This window comes from Garra rufa, chromosome 6, assembly GCF_049309525.1.
Source record: "Garra rufa chromosome 6, GarRuf1.0, whole genome shotgun sequence".
NCBI classification, from domain to species: Eukaryota; Metazoa; Chordata; class Actinopteri; order Cypriniformes; family Cyprinidae; genus Garra; species Garra rufa.
The window spans coordinates 14,522,150-14,537,945 of NC_133366.1; the positions used below are offsets into that span (position 1 = coordinate 14,522,150).

The following is a 15,796-nucleotide window of genomic DNA, read 5'->3' on the forward strand; positions in this document are numbered from 1 at the left end:
CATTAAACTAGATCAATAAATACAAAAACTCCTCATTATTAGTTTCTGATAATGAATGAGTGTTGATAGTTATTTTAGCTTATAGTTTTTAGATACTTTTATATTTATTATTTTTTATAATTAGCTTTTCTGTTTACATTTTAATTTAAGTTTTAGTCATTTTATTTAGTGCTGTTGTCATTTTTATATTTAACTTTATTTTTATTTGAGTTTCAGTCATTTTAGTACTTCAACTTAAAACTTGTTTTTTTCAGTTAGGTGCCAAGGCAAAATTTCACATTTTTTGTGCAAGTTTTTAATATAGTTTATAATATATTATTTTTTCAGCTTTATTTTAATTTACAAAAATTATTTTTAACAGTTTACTTCTAGTAAACAATAACAAAACAAGATAACCTACTAGCCGAGTCCAACCTTTTACTAAGTTTTACTAATAATTCTGCACTAAAAGAACCTTAAATAGGCAAAATCTAACACTTGCACTTCTAGAAACTTTGTGTGTTTTGAAACCTGCTAAAGTTCCTTTATTAATCTCTGAGGAATAGACAGGTTGTTAACCTCTCTAAACCCTTTCTTTTTATTCCTCTTCCATCTCTCTTTTTCTCTCCTGATGCTCTTCCTCTCTGATGCTTGACCTTCCCCTTCCCCTGTGTGTTTAACCCTTGACCTGTGGTAACGGCAGACAAAGCGGCAGTGTCTCACTGCTGAACAGTCCACCATCTTTATGCTCTCCCAGACCTCCAGCAGTGTCAGTTTCTAAACTGAGCCGGAGGTGAACCTACATACTCTCTCTGCATGTGTGTGTATCAATGAGCGGTGACACAACAGGGTCATGAGATTGTCAGACCTACTGAACGTTAATGAGGCTCACAAGTTACCCTGTGGTGTCTCTCTTTATGTTCTATGTCACTTTACATGTTTGCATGCATGAAGTGTGCATGTTTATGTATGTACATGTGTATTTTATGTTACATATAAATATTTGAAGTTGTTTAATGCATTTCCTGCTGCTGTACTTTCAGTTTCAGCAAGAGACTTCAAAGTCAAGACACATATTGTCTGTTATGCCACATTTGAGTCTGTTTGTGTGTGTGATGTTTCACAGAGAATGAGGGCTGACAGGATCTTTGACAGGGTTGAGACAAACATTCATGATTCACTGCTAGATGGCGTTCAGAACACTTCTGAGGCCTAGCGGCTCCATGGTAAAGAGAATGTGAAGTTAAACACTAAAGCCAGAAAGAACTAATCCACACTCAACTCAAGTGGAGCTCTAGAGTTCTCAGATGACGTCAATCTGAGAATTCCAGAATCCAGCTAATTGGATTTAAATGCCTTTGGTGCACCTGTGTGGGTCTGTTGTTTGGTGTGAAACCTACAGACTGGTTTGGTTTGGTTTTAAAGCTTCAGAATGAAGGTATTGGGTTGTGGTGTGCAGTATATGCAGCTAACAGGACATGGGGACTGTGGGTTCTTCTGACACGTACACAAATACACACAGCAGGCTTGACATACAGTTTAACATCTAACACTCTGACATGCATGGGTATTTTTACTTTTTTTGAATCTTTCGTTCATTTTGTGTCTAAATCAGTGAAAATATTGTCATATATTTCGAAATGCCCATTCCTAGAACTTGCTTATGATTGGTGAATCTCACAAAATTTGTGATAAACTTGTCCTGATAATGTTTCAATACAAACTCAGAAGACAAAGACAAGAAATTGTATTTTGCTTAAAGAATATTAGAGTTTTTTTTAACAGTTTAGGGTTTTTTCCCTATTATTTTGCTCCAAAAAAAGGTAAAAACTTGTTAAAAATATTTTAGGTTTTTACAACAATGTATTGCAATTTTTACAAAGTATTATTAATTTGATACAAAATCTTTATGAGCACCAAGTCAGTATTATTATTATTTTAATTTTTTATTATTATTAATGTGAGCCTTGCAGAGCATAAGAGACTTCTTTCATAAACATTTTTATTAAAAAAATATATCTTATTTATTTATTTTATTTTTTTGGGTTGATGATGTTTCACTGCAAACTCCGAAGACAAAAACAAAAAATTACATTTTGCTTAAAAAAATCTTTTTAAAAGGTTTTTAGAACAGTTTAGGGTTTTATTATTTATTTTGCAAAAAAAAATAAAAAAAATAAAATAAAATAAATAAAAATAAAATAAAATAATGAAAGTTTTCAGGTAAAAAACATTTTATTACAGTCTTTTACAATAATTAATTACAATTTTTACAGTATACTTTTATTATTCATTTGATAATAAATGTTTCTTGAGCACGAAGTCAGCATTATTATTATTATGTCCCAATTCTGCACCGTTCTTTTTTTTGAAGGATCATATGGCTCTAAAAGACTTGAGTAATAAAAATTCCGCTTTGCCATCACAGAAATAAATTAGGTTTTAAATATATTTAATAAATTACATATATAAAAAAATACTTTACAATATTACTGTTTTTACTGTATTTCTATCAAATAAATTTAAAACTTGCAGAACATAAGAGATTTCTTTTTAAAAACATTAAAAATCTTAACCACCTAAAACTTTTTTCTTCTCATTTTTGGGTGGATGACCTTTCACCCTCCAAATAAATGCAAACTCAGAAGACAAAAACAAGAAATTATATTTTGGTTTAAAAAAAATCTAAGGTTTTTAGAACAGTTAAGGGTTTTATTTTTATATTTTGCAAACACATAACACATAAAAATAAAAGATATGTATATATGCAAATTTTTTATTTTACAATAATTTATTATAATTTTTACAGTACATTTTTCCACAAATATTATTAATTTGATAATAAAAAATGTTTCTTGAGCATCAAGTTAGCATTATTATTATTATTTTTTTTTTTTTTTTTTTTTTTTTATTATTATTATTATTATGTTAGGACTGGCTGCTAAAAATTCAGCTTTGCCATCACAGAAATAAATTATGTTTTAAATATATTAAAAAATATAAAACATTTTTTTTGGTAAACTAAATATTAGTTTTACTGTATTTCTATCAAATAAGTGTGAAACTTGCAGAGCATAAGAGACTTCTTTCAAAAACATCAGAAATCTTACAAACCCAAAACTTTTATAAAAAGATAGCTTTTTTTTTCTTTTGATTTTTGGATGATGACCTTTCACCCTCCAAATGAAGAAAACAACTCTAATTTCTCACAAAATTCCTCTCAGCCATTTATCCCGTAACAGCCTTTCAATCGATCAGTTCAGCATCTTCTGGGACTGGGCTTGTGCATGTGGTAAACATTGGATATGTGATTTTGTGTATAATATTTTGCATTGCTTCTTGCTGGGGCTTTGGATTTGTCTTGTTTCGGCTTGTGACGTGACCAATGCCTGCATCTTCAACTTATATACAGTGCGTTCTGCTAATTCACTCTCTTTCTCTCTATTCCCTCATTCTACTCCAGAATGCCGATAAGTTGTACAAGGGCCACCTGTCCGAGTTCACCCCCCTGTCCTCCCTCCATGCTCCACCCACGCGGAAACACGGCAGACATGGCAACGAAAACCAGAACCACACCCATCGCAGGTCTGACTCCTCCCCTCCCAAAAAACTGATGTGTACCTACTGGGGGGGCAGGCCCGACTACTGCACCTTCAGCTCTTTTCTCCGAATAGGAGAAAACCCAAGATTCTCTGGGGCAGCTTACGCCTATAGCGCACCGGGGCCTGAGACGTCCGTATGACACTCTCTCTAAAAGAAATAGTCTACTTATCTAATTGAATTCGGCCCTCGATTTTTCCAGAGTCAAGATTGGGACAGTATTTGGAGACCAATCTTGGCTTGTTACCCTTTATCTGAAACAAAAGCACTGAAATGCGTTCTTGCGGTATACGCTAATGGGCTAGCGATGCTGTGTGTTAATTTAGAAGCTGGAGGAAGGCCAAACAGAATTGGCTGCGCCATCTGCGAGTGTGGCGTACTGCGCTAAGCGGCCTTGGGACCTATTTACCTTGTTTTCTTTGTGTGTACGTTTAAACGTGAAAGCGTGTTCCCTTTACACTGTGGGTTTACGTGTTCGCTCACCTACCCTTGTAATCCTTCATGTGAAAAATTACTTGAAAACTACACTGGGCAGTAGTAGCACAAACCTTTCCATCTCAACCCCTACCACTAAATTTTCATGTGGATGACAGTTAAAATGGCCTTGGATGCTCTCAAAACTGACCGTCCTGTTTTTTCTTTTCTTTGTTCTCTGTCGTCTTCCCTTCCTTCTTTTTTTGTCTTGTGCTCTTTCTCTTTTCTTGTCCTACTTTTTATAGAACAAACTGGTGTTGCTTTTGCGCAAACCTGTTGTCGAGGAACACTCCATAGGCTGCGATTGTCTTTGTCCGATTGCATTGTAAGTGGCTAAACTTGGCCATTTCTGTTGCTGCACTGTACTAGAGCAAACTACTGTAGGTGTGTATGTGCACGCGTGTGTGCGTGTGAAAGTAGCCCTTTGTTAGAACTACGAGAAGACAAATTGTAACTGGACTGTCATTATGCTTCACCCTTTAACTTTCAAAAAGGTGGGAATCCACTCATGTTCCAAAGTTTGTAAAACCATTGACTTGTGTCATCGTGACAACCAGTTACTCTTTCCTAGCTGCTTGACGATTTGCTTTAAGATTCTGTAGTTCCCTACATATAATCAGTCCTTTCGTTTTTTAGTGTAGAACCAGATACAGGATGCTAAAGGCTTTGCTAGCCACCTTAGCTTGACTGTTCTGCCTTAATGCTAATATTTCCCATCTTTTAACCGCAGTTTGGAACCAAAGGTTGTGAAATACGGAGTATATACATGTGCGTTAGTTGCCTTATGTTAAAAAGAAATGGCGGGAAAGTGTTTGACGGCATTAGAAGAATCCCACCACACTGCCTTAAGTTGACATTGCACCAGCTGAGGATGGAGAGCGATAAAAGTAGTATTCGACATCTTCCAGTGCCACCAACACGGCCCAGGGCTCCTAAAGAGATAAACAAATTCAACTTAAATGATCTGTTGGTGTAAATATCTTGTAAACATCATGATTGTAACGTCCTATTTGACTGTTCCCAAAGCTGTTTGTCTGTATTAATGTAAGTGTTGGAGCCTTGTGCTGGGTTGCTATCATATCTTTGTTGCACATTACTAATTTACCATCTGATATAAATAAGTCAGATGTAATTAGCCTGTGATACTATTCACAAACAACTCATTAAACTAACAGCCCAATCAAGGTCAACATCACAGATGGCCTATCTTGGGCACTGTGTTCACAGAAATGGCTCCTTTCTAGTGTGCAGAACACAGAACATGAGCTTTTTAAAATGATTCCCAGGAAATGTGCCTCACGCCTGATGGCTTACCTGTTTAAAAGGACATTTTCATAAACATTGTAAAGTGCATTCATTTCCATCTCCATCCTGTCAGGGAATTAAAATTCACATTGATTTGAATTGAATTTGAATTAAGTGTGAATGAAATTCAGTTTAAATGCCAGGTAACATGGTAAGAAATTAAATGAACACCAGATGACTTACCTGTTTAACATTCTCATAAAAACATTGTGAATTCCATTTTCGTCCTGTCAGTGAATTTGAATTCACATTAATTTGAATTTGAATTAAGTGCGAATGCAATTTAGTTGAAATTCCAGGTAGCACTATAACAAATTAAACAAACACCTGGTAACTTACCAGTTAATATAACATTCTCATAAAAATATTGTGAAGTGCATTCATCACTGTCCTCTAAATGAATTCACATTCATATTAACTTGAATTTGAATTGAGCGTGAATGCAATTCAATTTAAATTTCAGATAACACTATAACAAATTAAAACATACACCTGATTACTGACCTTTTTAAAATAACATTCTCATAAAAATATTGTGAAGCACATTCAGTTTAATTTCCATCCTGTCAGTAAATTTAAATTCACACTGACTTGAATTCAACTTGAATTGAGTGTAAATGCAATTCAGTTTAAATTCCAGGTAACACTATGAAAAATTAAACAAACACCTGATGATTTAACTGTTTAATATAAGATTCTCATTGAAAAAAAAAAACATTAAGTGCATTAAATTACATCTTCATCCTGTCAATGACTTTAAATTCACATTGATTTGAATCGAGTGTGAATGCAATGCAAAAACTATAACAAATCAAACAAACACCGGACAACTTACCTGTTTAATATAACATTCTTATAAAAACATTGCAAAGTGCATCCACTTCCATCTCCATCCTGTCAATGAATTCAATTTCACATTGATTTGAATTTAATTAGAATTGAGTGTAAATGCAATTCAGTTTAAATTCCAGATAACACTACAAATCAAACAAACACCTGATGACTTACCTGTTTAATACAACATTCTCATAAAAACATTGTGAAGTGCATTCAGTTCCATCTCCATACAGTCTATGATTTTAAATTCTCAATAATTTGAACTGAATTTGAATTAAGTGTGACTGCATTTCAATGTAAATTCCAGTTAACACTGTAACAAATCAAATGAATACTGAACTAAATCAAACTAAATATCAAACTGTGTGATCATCAAAACCATATCTGTTTGTCTGCATGATTCTTTCAATGCTGTCCCTTACATTCCATGCGTTTTTTCTTCTTCATTTTGTTTCTGCTAACATTGATTCTGGAATGTAGTGTTGCTTTCCTGGAGCATCATCTCTTCATCTCGACGTCTTTCCTCGCATGTGTTTTCTTCGTTCACCCTGTCACTCAGTTCTCACGATGAGGCCAGTCACCCATTTCACCATTTTAACCATCATCCATGACAGAGAGAGAAAATAGGTGATGTCAAAGACTATCAAGACCACTGGTTTGATGGTCACTCCAAGCTTTTTGTGGGTAGGTGCCTTCTGGTGCTTTTTAACCTCAATGTATGTTCATGCGTTCAATTCAGCGAAGCGTTGAATTCTGGGAAACTCCAGCGTGCACATACATGTGTTCTCATTGCCCGTCAGGCCTGCAACAGAGAATGTCAGATTAAAGAAAGGCGTTATGGGTATAGCTAGTTTGTTAAAAGGTGTAAGAGTCATATTTGAATTTTATGGGTTATTGTTGATGAGAATAGTAAAAATAGAATGTCCTTTTTCATGAACACATTATATCTGAATATAAATTATATTGATGAGTATATTGATGTCAAGGTTTACAAAGGCTGAGTGGATGAATGAATGAATGACATCTAACATGTCAACTAAATAACTTTGTTTCTGGTCCAAAAGTGTATTATTTAATTTGTATGAATGTAAAATCTGTCTAAAGTCAAACACTGTTTAATGGATTGTCGAAGTCTGAACTTTGCATGCCGTGTGATGCCGTAGTAATGGACCAACCACTGAGCTTTATCAAGCATTTGAGTCACATTCTCATTTTTACAAACCACTTTGGTTCGAACTTTCAGTCCAGTCCAAGTGATTCACGCCTACGATACCAAGTACTAATCAATGCTGGCTAATCTGAAACAAAACAAGAATGTGCTTATACTACATAGATCCTCAAGTTATGATTTTTTAGTCTAGATTAATATAATAAGGTTAAACTATTTTCATTTCATGTTTTTTACGGTTTGTTTTGCATTCTACTGTATTTCCTGTTTTTGTTCACTATTACAGTTCTCTCTCTGGCTTCCTGAATGTATCAAAAAAGAACAAAGCCACTATTGTGCACTAAACAAATTGCATAGCGTAAATAATTGGATAGCCGTGAATGACAACTGCAGACTACCACAGCTTAAAGAAAGTGGTTCTAGAACAAATGTCCCTTCACAAATGTGTTTTCTTCTTGTTACTGACAAACTATTGTTTTAAATCAGAACTATTTTTTGTAATGTAGGAATAATTTGATCACTGAACGCTGTCTGCCTCAGGGGTGCGTTCAGGCACTGGCAAACACTGTATTCTGTCTGTCTGTCTAAAAAAGTCTATATGAAATAGGTATTTTGTATATCTTGTGAAAAAAAAATGTCTTTTTGCTACTTTTGTATCTAGAGGATGAAGAGTACTACTTAAAGTTACAGAATCAGAATGTTACTGTTCAGTTTTAAAACAACCAAATGTAAGGTCATGTGAGAAGTCAACTTCAGTAAAGATGAAAGTTAAAAAAAATAGCTTTAACAGTCTGGGTCTTTTTTGTTTGTTTGATGATTTTAAATATGTTTGAGATAGTTTTTAAGATGATTTGCATGGTCATTGCTCACACTGACTGTAGGAAATACACTCACTGTTTTTAAAGCAGGTGTGACCAAATATTTGATTAGATGTCTACTGCTATAACTGAAGGCTTTATTGCCTGTAGTGGGGCTTAATCTGTGCCAGCCTATTCAGATTAACTAAATATCTAAAGCTTTTTTTTGTTTGTTTTATCTGCACAAAGTGTGATGTTGCTCATAAATTTATTATATATACAGTATATATATGTATACTACTGTACACTTTACAGCATATATGTAGTAATATTCATGTACAGTTTGGGCTCCTTTTGTATAAAGTTTTTAAAAGGTTGATATCTGTAGATATGTGGATTTTTGCCAGTTTTTTCTGTAGCTATTAACAGCAAGAAAAAGTAAATATGCTTGTAATAAAGAAAGAGATTTAAATGTTTGAAAGCCTCAGGCCTCTTCTCTTTCCTTATGACAGAAGTGATTGTCATTGAAATATCACAGCAACTAGTTTTGTGCCTCACATGAAGAGGCACATTTTTTTCTGGTGCTATAGTGTTTAACTCAGCTCACCTTGGAAGTAATGAAGAAAATCAAATAGCACAAAATGGGTAGTTATATAATATGACCACAAGCTGGCAGCAAAGTGTAACATAAAGGCTGCTGCTTCAACAATTCACTTTAAGTCTCTGAATACAACGAGCTCCTTACTCATATAATAATATATATCATGATTCCATTGATGTATTGTTTGTTAGGATAGGACAATAATTAGCTGAGATACAACTATTTGAAAATCTGGAGTCTGATGGTACAAAAAAAATATATAAATATTGAGAAAATCGCTTGAATCTTTGTCCAAATTAAGTTCTTTGGTTTTGATATAGGCTAACGTTATTTACGGTAAGAAATTTACAAACTATATTTATGGAATCATAATCTTTACTTAATATAGGCTACTAATGTTTCTTGGCATAAAATAAAAATCGATCATTTTGACCCATACAATGTATTTTTATATTCTGTTGCTACAAACAGATACCCGTGCTACTTACGACTGGCTTTGTGGTCCAGGGTCACATATATGCTTACACTTCCAATTTAATTTAATTAGTCAGCATTTTAATAGAAGAGAGTTTAATTAAATCAAATAAGATGTCTACAATATAATAGAGAGAACCTTCATTCATCATAAACTTTAACATAGCGAGATTATATTTCAAAATGCAAAACTTCATGGCTTACTTGTGGATTTGGATAAATAGGTGCGTCTTCACCTGTACTTTAGGATTTGAAGTATCCTATCCACCTTTTTCTTCAACACCTAAGTAAGTTTTTGGGCGAGATGTCGGTTTATTATCCCCTATAGGGCAATAAGAACGTTATAAAAATAACCTGCAGTAAACGGTAAAACTGCACTACAAACCAAAGTGTTCATAATTAGGATAATACATTAAAATAATATGGTGAGACACAACAATTAGCAATATCAAGCAGCAAAGCTAGATGTTTTGTACAGCTAAAAATATCTGGTCGTGGACTAGACCGGAAGCTGGTCTATAAAATTACATGGCTGCGCTCGCTCTACGGAAAACATAAGGTGGATGCCCACTTTAAATAATAACGATGTTAAAAAAAGTCGAAGTGTCTGCATTTTCTGTCACAAAGTTACAGTAAAGCCCGGTTCAGATTATGCGACTTTGACTCCTAAAATCTTGTTGTGTCCCATACAAGAATCATATCAGTCTTGCTGCCTTTATTGACGTTCTTGCTGTCATTAATAGTTCCTTTAAGCGTAAACAAACAATGGCTAGGAAACAGCGTCTTGTCATCAGAACAACTCAAAAAAGAAAGAAAACCTGATGGTGGACACAAACCTGGATTGCATAAAGAGTACATATGGACTGTCAAAGAGAACTGAGGTAAAGTAGTTTTTATTTTATCTTTTTATCATTGTAATATTCCACATAGCAGGACCAATACCATTGTCTCTCTTTCATTTTAGCATACTTAAAAGCATGTACAAAGGCACTTCTGCGCTATAGAGTTTTTTCACTGTGTCATCAATTGGCCATATTGGCAGTACTGAATGTAAACAATGCCACAGTCAGGTGCTCTAGCTGAAAAATTAGGCTAATATCTTAACTAATACTGCTCGTATGTATCTTAACCACCTATTAACTTTAGTTTGTCAAAATAGTGTGCCTTTTCCTGCTTCTCTATATGATTTAGCAGCTTCCACACATTTTTCGTGGTTTAGACAGCATAAATTACAAGAACAACATATTCAGTACAGTAGTACATTAACTGTACAATCAATGCTGTTGTTTACATCCGAGTATTGCCAGTATGGCCGTGCATCTAGGTAACTGACCAAATCGTGACATAAGTGCAAACCCTTTATTGGCTAGTGTCTCTGATGTGATGGAACTACGACAGAAAAAAAAAATCTGTCTTAATCTACGTTAAGTGTCACAGTGGTGGTCTCGGACATTGTCCGCTATGACACATTACATGAGATGAAACCAATTTCACCAATTGTTGTTTAGGAATCATCACGACACCCAAGCAGATTGTGCCAAAATCTGGCTAAATTATGTAGTCTGAACCAGGCATAAGTGAATGTAATGATAAAACCTAGAGTTTAACTTGCGTCTCCCTACTAGTTTTAACACTGCAAATATATACTTCATATTAATTGCTTGTATTAAAGTTAAAGTATTAATTGTTGTGTAAAAGCAATATCACACTTTCAAGCATGATACTGAATATTAAAATTGGCCTTGTGTCTACGACACACACAAGTGTGATATTGCTTAAATAGACCCACATAAAGATATAATTATTTTGCTAAGCGTTGCTGAAAACCAGGTTATAATAATACTGTCATATATCATGCTGATATATAGCCTAGTCAACACTCAACAGGTAAGTGTCAAAATATCATAACTGACCATTTCATTAAATTAAACTGAATCAGGATAAATAAAGACTGCGGCCCACAGACACTGCTGGAGGTGTCTCGAAGTTGTAATCCCCTGACTAAGGCTTTATTTAAAACGTTTAATGGAGTGTACGTTTATGTGTTCTTAGATGTGTGTAAATGCATGTGTGTGTGTGGCCATGCTCACAGACTTGTGAAATCGCTCTATTAGATCTGAAATTGCTGTTATTTGCTGAGATTATTTATGAGTCATTTAACTTTTCGCGCTCTCTCTGGCAGCGCAAGATGGTTTGGTTCATTATTGATTTAAAATGTCTTTCAACGGTCCAGAACACATTGAGGTGCTGCTGAAGACCCCACACTTGATTTGAGTTGGATGTCTATGATGAGATGACACTCGAGTGGGGACCACTGTGGCTCCTGGAATGGAATTTTGGTAAATGTTTACAATTTGCAAAACCTTTTATCCAGTTTATTGGTGAATGGATTTTAAACAAAGCTCTTTCTCTGCTGATTTAGCATCCCCCTGTCTGTCTGTGTGTGTGTGTGTGTGTGTGTGTGTGTGTGTGTGTGTATACACACACACACACACACACACACACACACACACACTTTATGTATGTATGTATGTATGTATTTAAGGCCATTGGTTAAGTATGCTGTAAATGCAAAGGAAGTCAAGGACTGTGAAAGTATTTTTCCTACCTATTTAAAAATGTCAGATTACAGCAGGCTCATTCCACTCGCCCCATCTTCACCTCTACATTTCCCGTGGCAGAAAGCATGTCAAACGACAGTGAAGATTCTGACCTTGCCGTCACAGTCGTAACCTCACAGTTGCCTCCAGCACTGACCTTGAGCAATGAATGCAGCAGAGAGCAAAGCGAAGGAGCGAGAAAAAATGAGAGGAAGGGCAAGTGAGTCGTCAAACGCTCCCCTCTTAACCTCTTATTATAAAAGAACAAATTGCTCTGAAATTTCATTTGATAGCGTTCCTAGATTTCTCTCGTTAGTTTTGAAGTGCGCTGATGGAGATGCTGAGCAAGCTTAGTGATACTTGTTATACCCTTAAAGCAGACAAGATCAATCTTGGCATGAACCACAAGGCTGCAATCTAAAGAGAAGTTTAATCGAAATTTGTTGCTATGAGTAAAAACTTATAGCAACAAATTTCGATTAAACTTCTCTTTAGATTGCAGCCTTGTGGTTCATATACAGTTGAAGTCAAAAGTTTACATAAACCTTGCAGAATCTGCAAAATATTAATTATTTTGCCAAAATAAGAGGGATCATACAACATACAAAATGCATGTTATTTTTATTTATTACTGACCTGAATAAGATATTTCACATAAAAGACGTTTACATATAGTCCACAAGAGAAAATAATAGTTGATTTTTTTTTTTTTTTTTTTTTTTTTTTTAGTAATAGTTGTCTATGAGTTCCTTGTTTGTCCTGAAAAGTTAAACTGCTCTCTATGCTTCAGAAAAATCCTTCAGGTCCCACAATTTCTTTTTTTCTTTTAGCATTTTTGTGTATTTGAACCTTTTCCAACAATGACTGTATGATTTTGACATATATCTTTTCACGATGAGGACAACTGAGGGACTATTACAGAAAGTTCAAATGCTCACTTATGCTCCAGAAAAAAAACAATGCATTAAGAGCCGGGGGTGAAAACTATTGAACAGAATGAAGATGTGTTCGTTTTTCTTATTTTGCCTAAATATCATATCTTTTTCATTTAGTACTGCCCTTCAGAAGCTACAGAAGATACTTGGATGTTTCCCAGAAGACAAAATAAATTAAATTTACCCTGATTTTCAAATTCAACAAGTTTTCTACCCCCAGCTCTTAATGCACATCAGTGAGTGTTTGAACTTTCTGTAATAGTTGCATAGAAGTCCCTCAGTCAGTGGCGCCACCACGGGCCATTTTAAATTTTAGTAGCATCAGTTATGCATTTCATCCTGGCACAGCCAGGCAGGCAAGCCGCTCTAGACCTTAGATCACACACAGTAGCCAGCCCTCTCCCCCATTGTGGCAAGCTTTAGGCTATTGCGTGCGCATGATCGCGCAACTCTTCAAACTGCGCTGAAGGCACGCTCTCTGCTGCCCGTCGGGCTCGGGCTGCACTTGTATTAAGCTTGTGTGTATTTTGATGAATATGCCGATTAAACATATTCATGCTTTCTTGTTTATTTTTAAACATTTGAAATGAATTTGCACCAGTGATGCGCGGGTTGATCCAAAATGAGCGGGTGCCTGTGGTCACCCACGGTTACTCCGAAAATATTTTTAATGATATTCGGGTCGCGGTCGGTCGGGTCGTTTGAAATAAAGATGCCAATTAAACCTTTGTAATTTATATAGTACTAGACACAATTTTCTATGAAATACATAGACCTATACTTTATTGGCTGAATAATATTTAGCCTACCTTTTGAATGTTGAGCGTTATTAACTGTTGAATAAATGCTGACGCGGGACAAAATGCCCGATTTCCCAACACGTTGAACTGAGCAATGCCATTGTACCATTTTAATAGGCTACTTTTAAACGCATATAGCTCAGTAATGTCAGCTTTATGTATTTCCTGAGAGGGGGGTGGGATTTTTGTTGGGAAAGTCGGGGGAGACACTCACACTTCGATTAGACTGATAAACACATGCAGCATCTTAATTGTTAAGAAAATGGTATTCCTAATAAATGTCTCAAATATTTTGATTATGTCAAATGTTCCTCTTTCTTTTTGGAATTATTAGACACATTTCACTATGTCTTTTCAAATGTCTAGGTCTGTTTAATTTCCTTAATTATAAAATTTATATTATTAATATTCTATTTTTAAACGTTTATTCAAGCAATAACATATAAATTATCTCATGTACGCTTGTTTAAAACCAGGGATTAAAAACGAATTCCACGTAAAAACTGTATTTTTTCTTTACATTTCCAGAGAGCGAAACCAACGAAATTAAACATTACTTAATAAATTCAAAGCACTATAATTTCCTTATTCATTTGATACAACTATTAATATATAGAAAATAATATTATTTTGTCATATTCGTGATTCCTGAATTTATATATGAAAACTGCGTTTTGAAGTGCATTTGTTATGTTTGTATAAGAAAATTCGTTAACCTAGCCTATTAAGTTGATTTAATATTCTTGATCATTTTTAGAAGAAGTTAAAAAAAGGAATTAGCTTGTAGTCTATATATATTTAAGGCTATAGGCTAATCTTTTTCTTAACTTCTATTAGGCTACACTGTAGATCGAAATAAAATAATTCTTGATCATATTTAACATCGGAGAATCACTGAAAATTAAACTATTTAAATCTGTATAGCTAAAGTAAAGACAAAATAAATCACAAGAACAATCTGTATTTTTCTTGTAATCAAGAACATTTCTTTTGACAAAATTAATTAATGCCGAATGATGTTTGACAGTGAACGCATCTCCACCGCAGCCACTTATAATCGCTGGTGTCAGTCGCAAATATAAAACATGCGGGTCAGGAAGCTGGTCGGGTACAAAATTTTCTCTCTTTCTTTTGCGGTCCGAGTTGCAGGCGGGTTAGTTGAAAACGTCGGTCGGGTTCGGGTTGTTTGTACATTGACCCACGCATCACTGATTTGCACTCCAAATAAACATGAGGCTACTTGCAGTTGAATTGCAAAGCGACTTTTTTTCTATTGTCTTTAATTAGATTTAGGCATGCAAAAAAAATTTGTATTGTGCCACCCTAACATTTTTACTGGCCTCTTTCGGACACCCTATGAAAAAAATCCTGGAGGCGCCACTGCCCTCAGTTGTCCTCAGTATGAAAAAATGGATCTCAAAATCATACAACTATTGTTGGAAAGGGTTAAAATACAAAAAAATGCTGAAAAACTAAAGAATTTGTGGGACCTAATAGATTTTTCTAAAAAAAAAAAAAAAAAAAAAAGGACAAACAAGGGACTCATGAACAACTATCACTCAACAAAAAACACAGCTGTGGATCAGGAAACAACACAGTATTAAGAATCAAGTGTATGTAAACTTTTAAACAGGGTCATTTTTATAAATTCAACTATTATTTTCTCTTGTGGACTATATGTAAATGTCTTTTTGTGAAACATCTTATTCAGGTCAGTACTAAATTAAAAACAGCATGCATTTTGTATGATCCCTCTTACTTTGGTAAACTAATTAACAGTTTGTAGATTCTGCAAGGTGTATGTAAACTTTTCACCTCAACTGCATATATTTATACATCTAAAATTCTGTTTTGTAACCAGAGGCCAGTTTATCACCTTTAAACTGCTTTATCAAAGACCTCATTTGGTGTGCCTCTCTAAAGAGTGTCCGTGAGGTTCCTCTCTGATGAAGAAAGACATGCGTGTATTGCAAAAAAAAAAAAAAAAAAAATTATATCAGAGGATTACAGACATCACTTTCAAAAGCAAGAATGGATCAAGCTGAAAGCCATCTTGATTTGAAAGCCACTATTTGCATAAGCAGACTTTAGAAGATTGAATATCAAAAGAGTAATATGCTTTATTATATTCATCATATTAAAGGGCCAAAACACATAAGTGTTTTTAAAGACTAATATAGAAAATGAAATCCAGCTGGAGGAACATTACAAATAAAAACAAGAAGT

The 15,796-nt window shown here is 34.5% G+C and overlaps 1 protein-coding gene across 1 annotated transcript in view; it reads left to right on the top strand.

Annotated features, from left to right (window-relative positions):
* atp11a (ATPase phospholipid transporting 11A) overlaps positions 1-6,407 on the top strand; it is a gene marked incomplete at its 5' end in the record, with an annotated part of 37,177 nt that extends 30,770 nt beyond the window's left edge. The window contains 1 exon segment of the mRNA XM_073842571.1: positions 3,443-6,407. Within this exon segment, the coding sequence (XP_073698672.1) occupies positions 3,443-3,721 (279 nt within the window).
* Between the last annotated feature and the right edge of the window lie 9,389 nt (positions 6,408-15,796).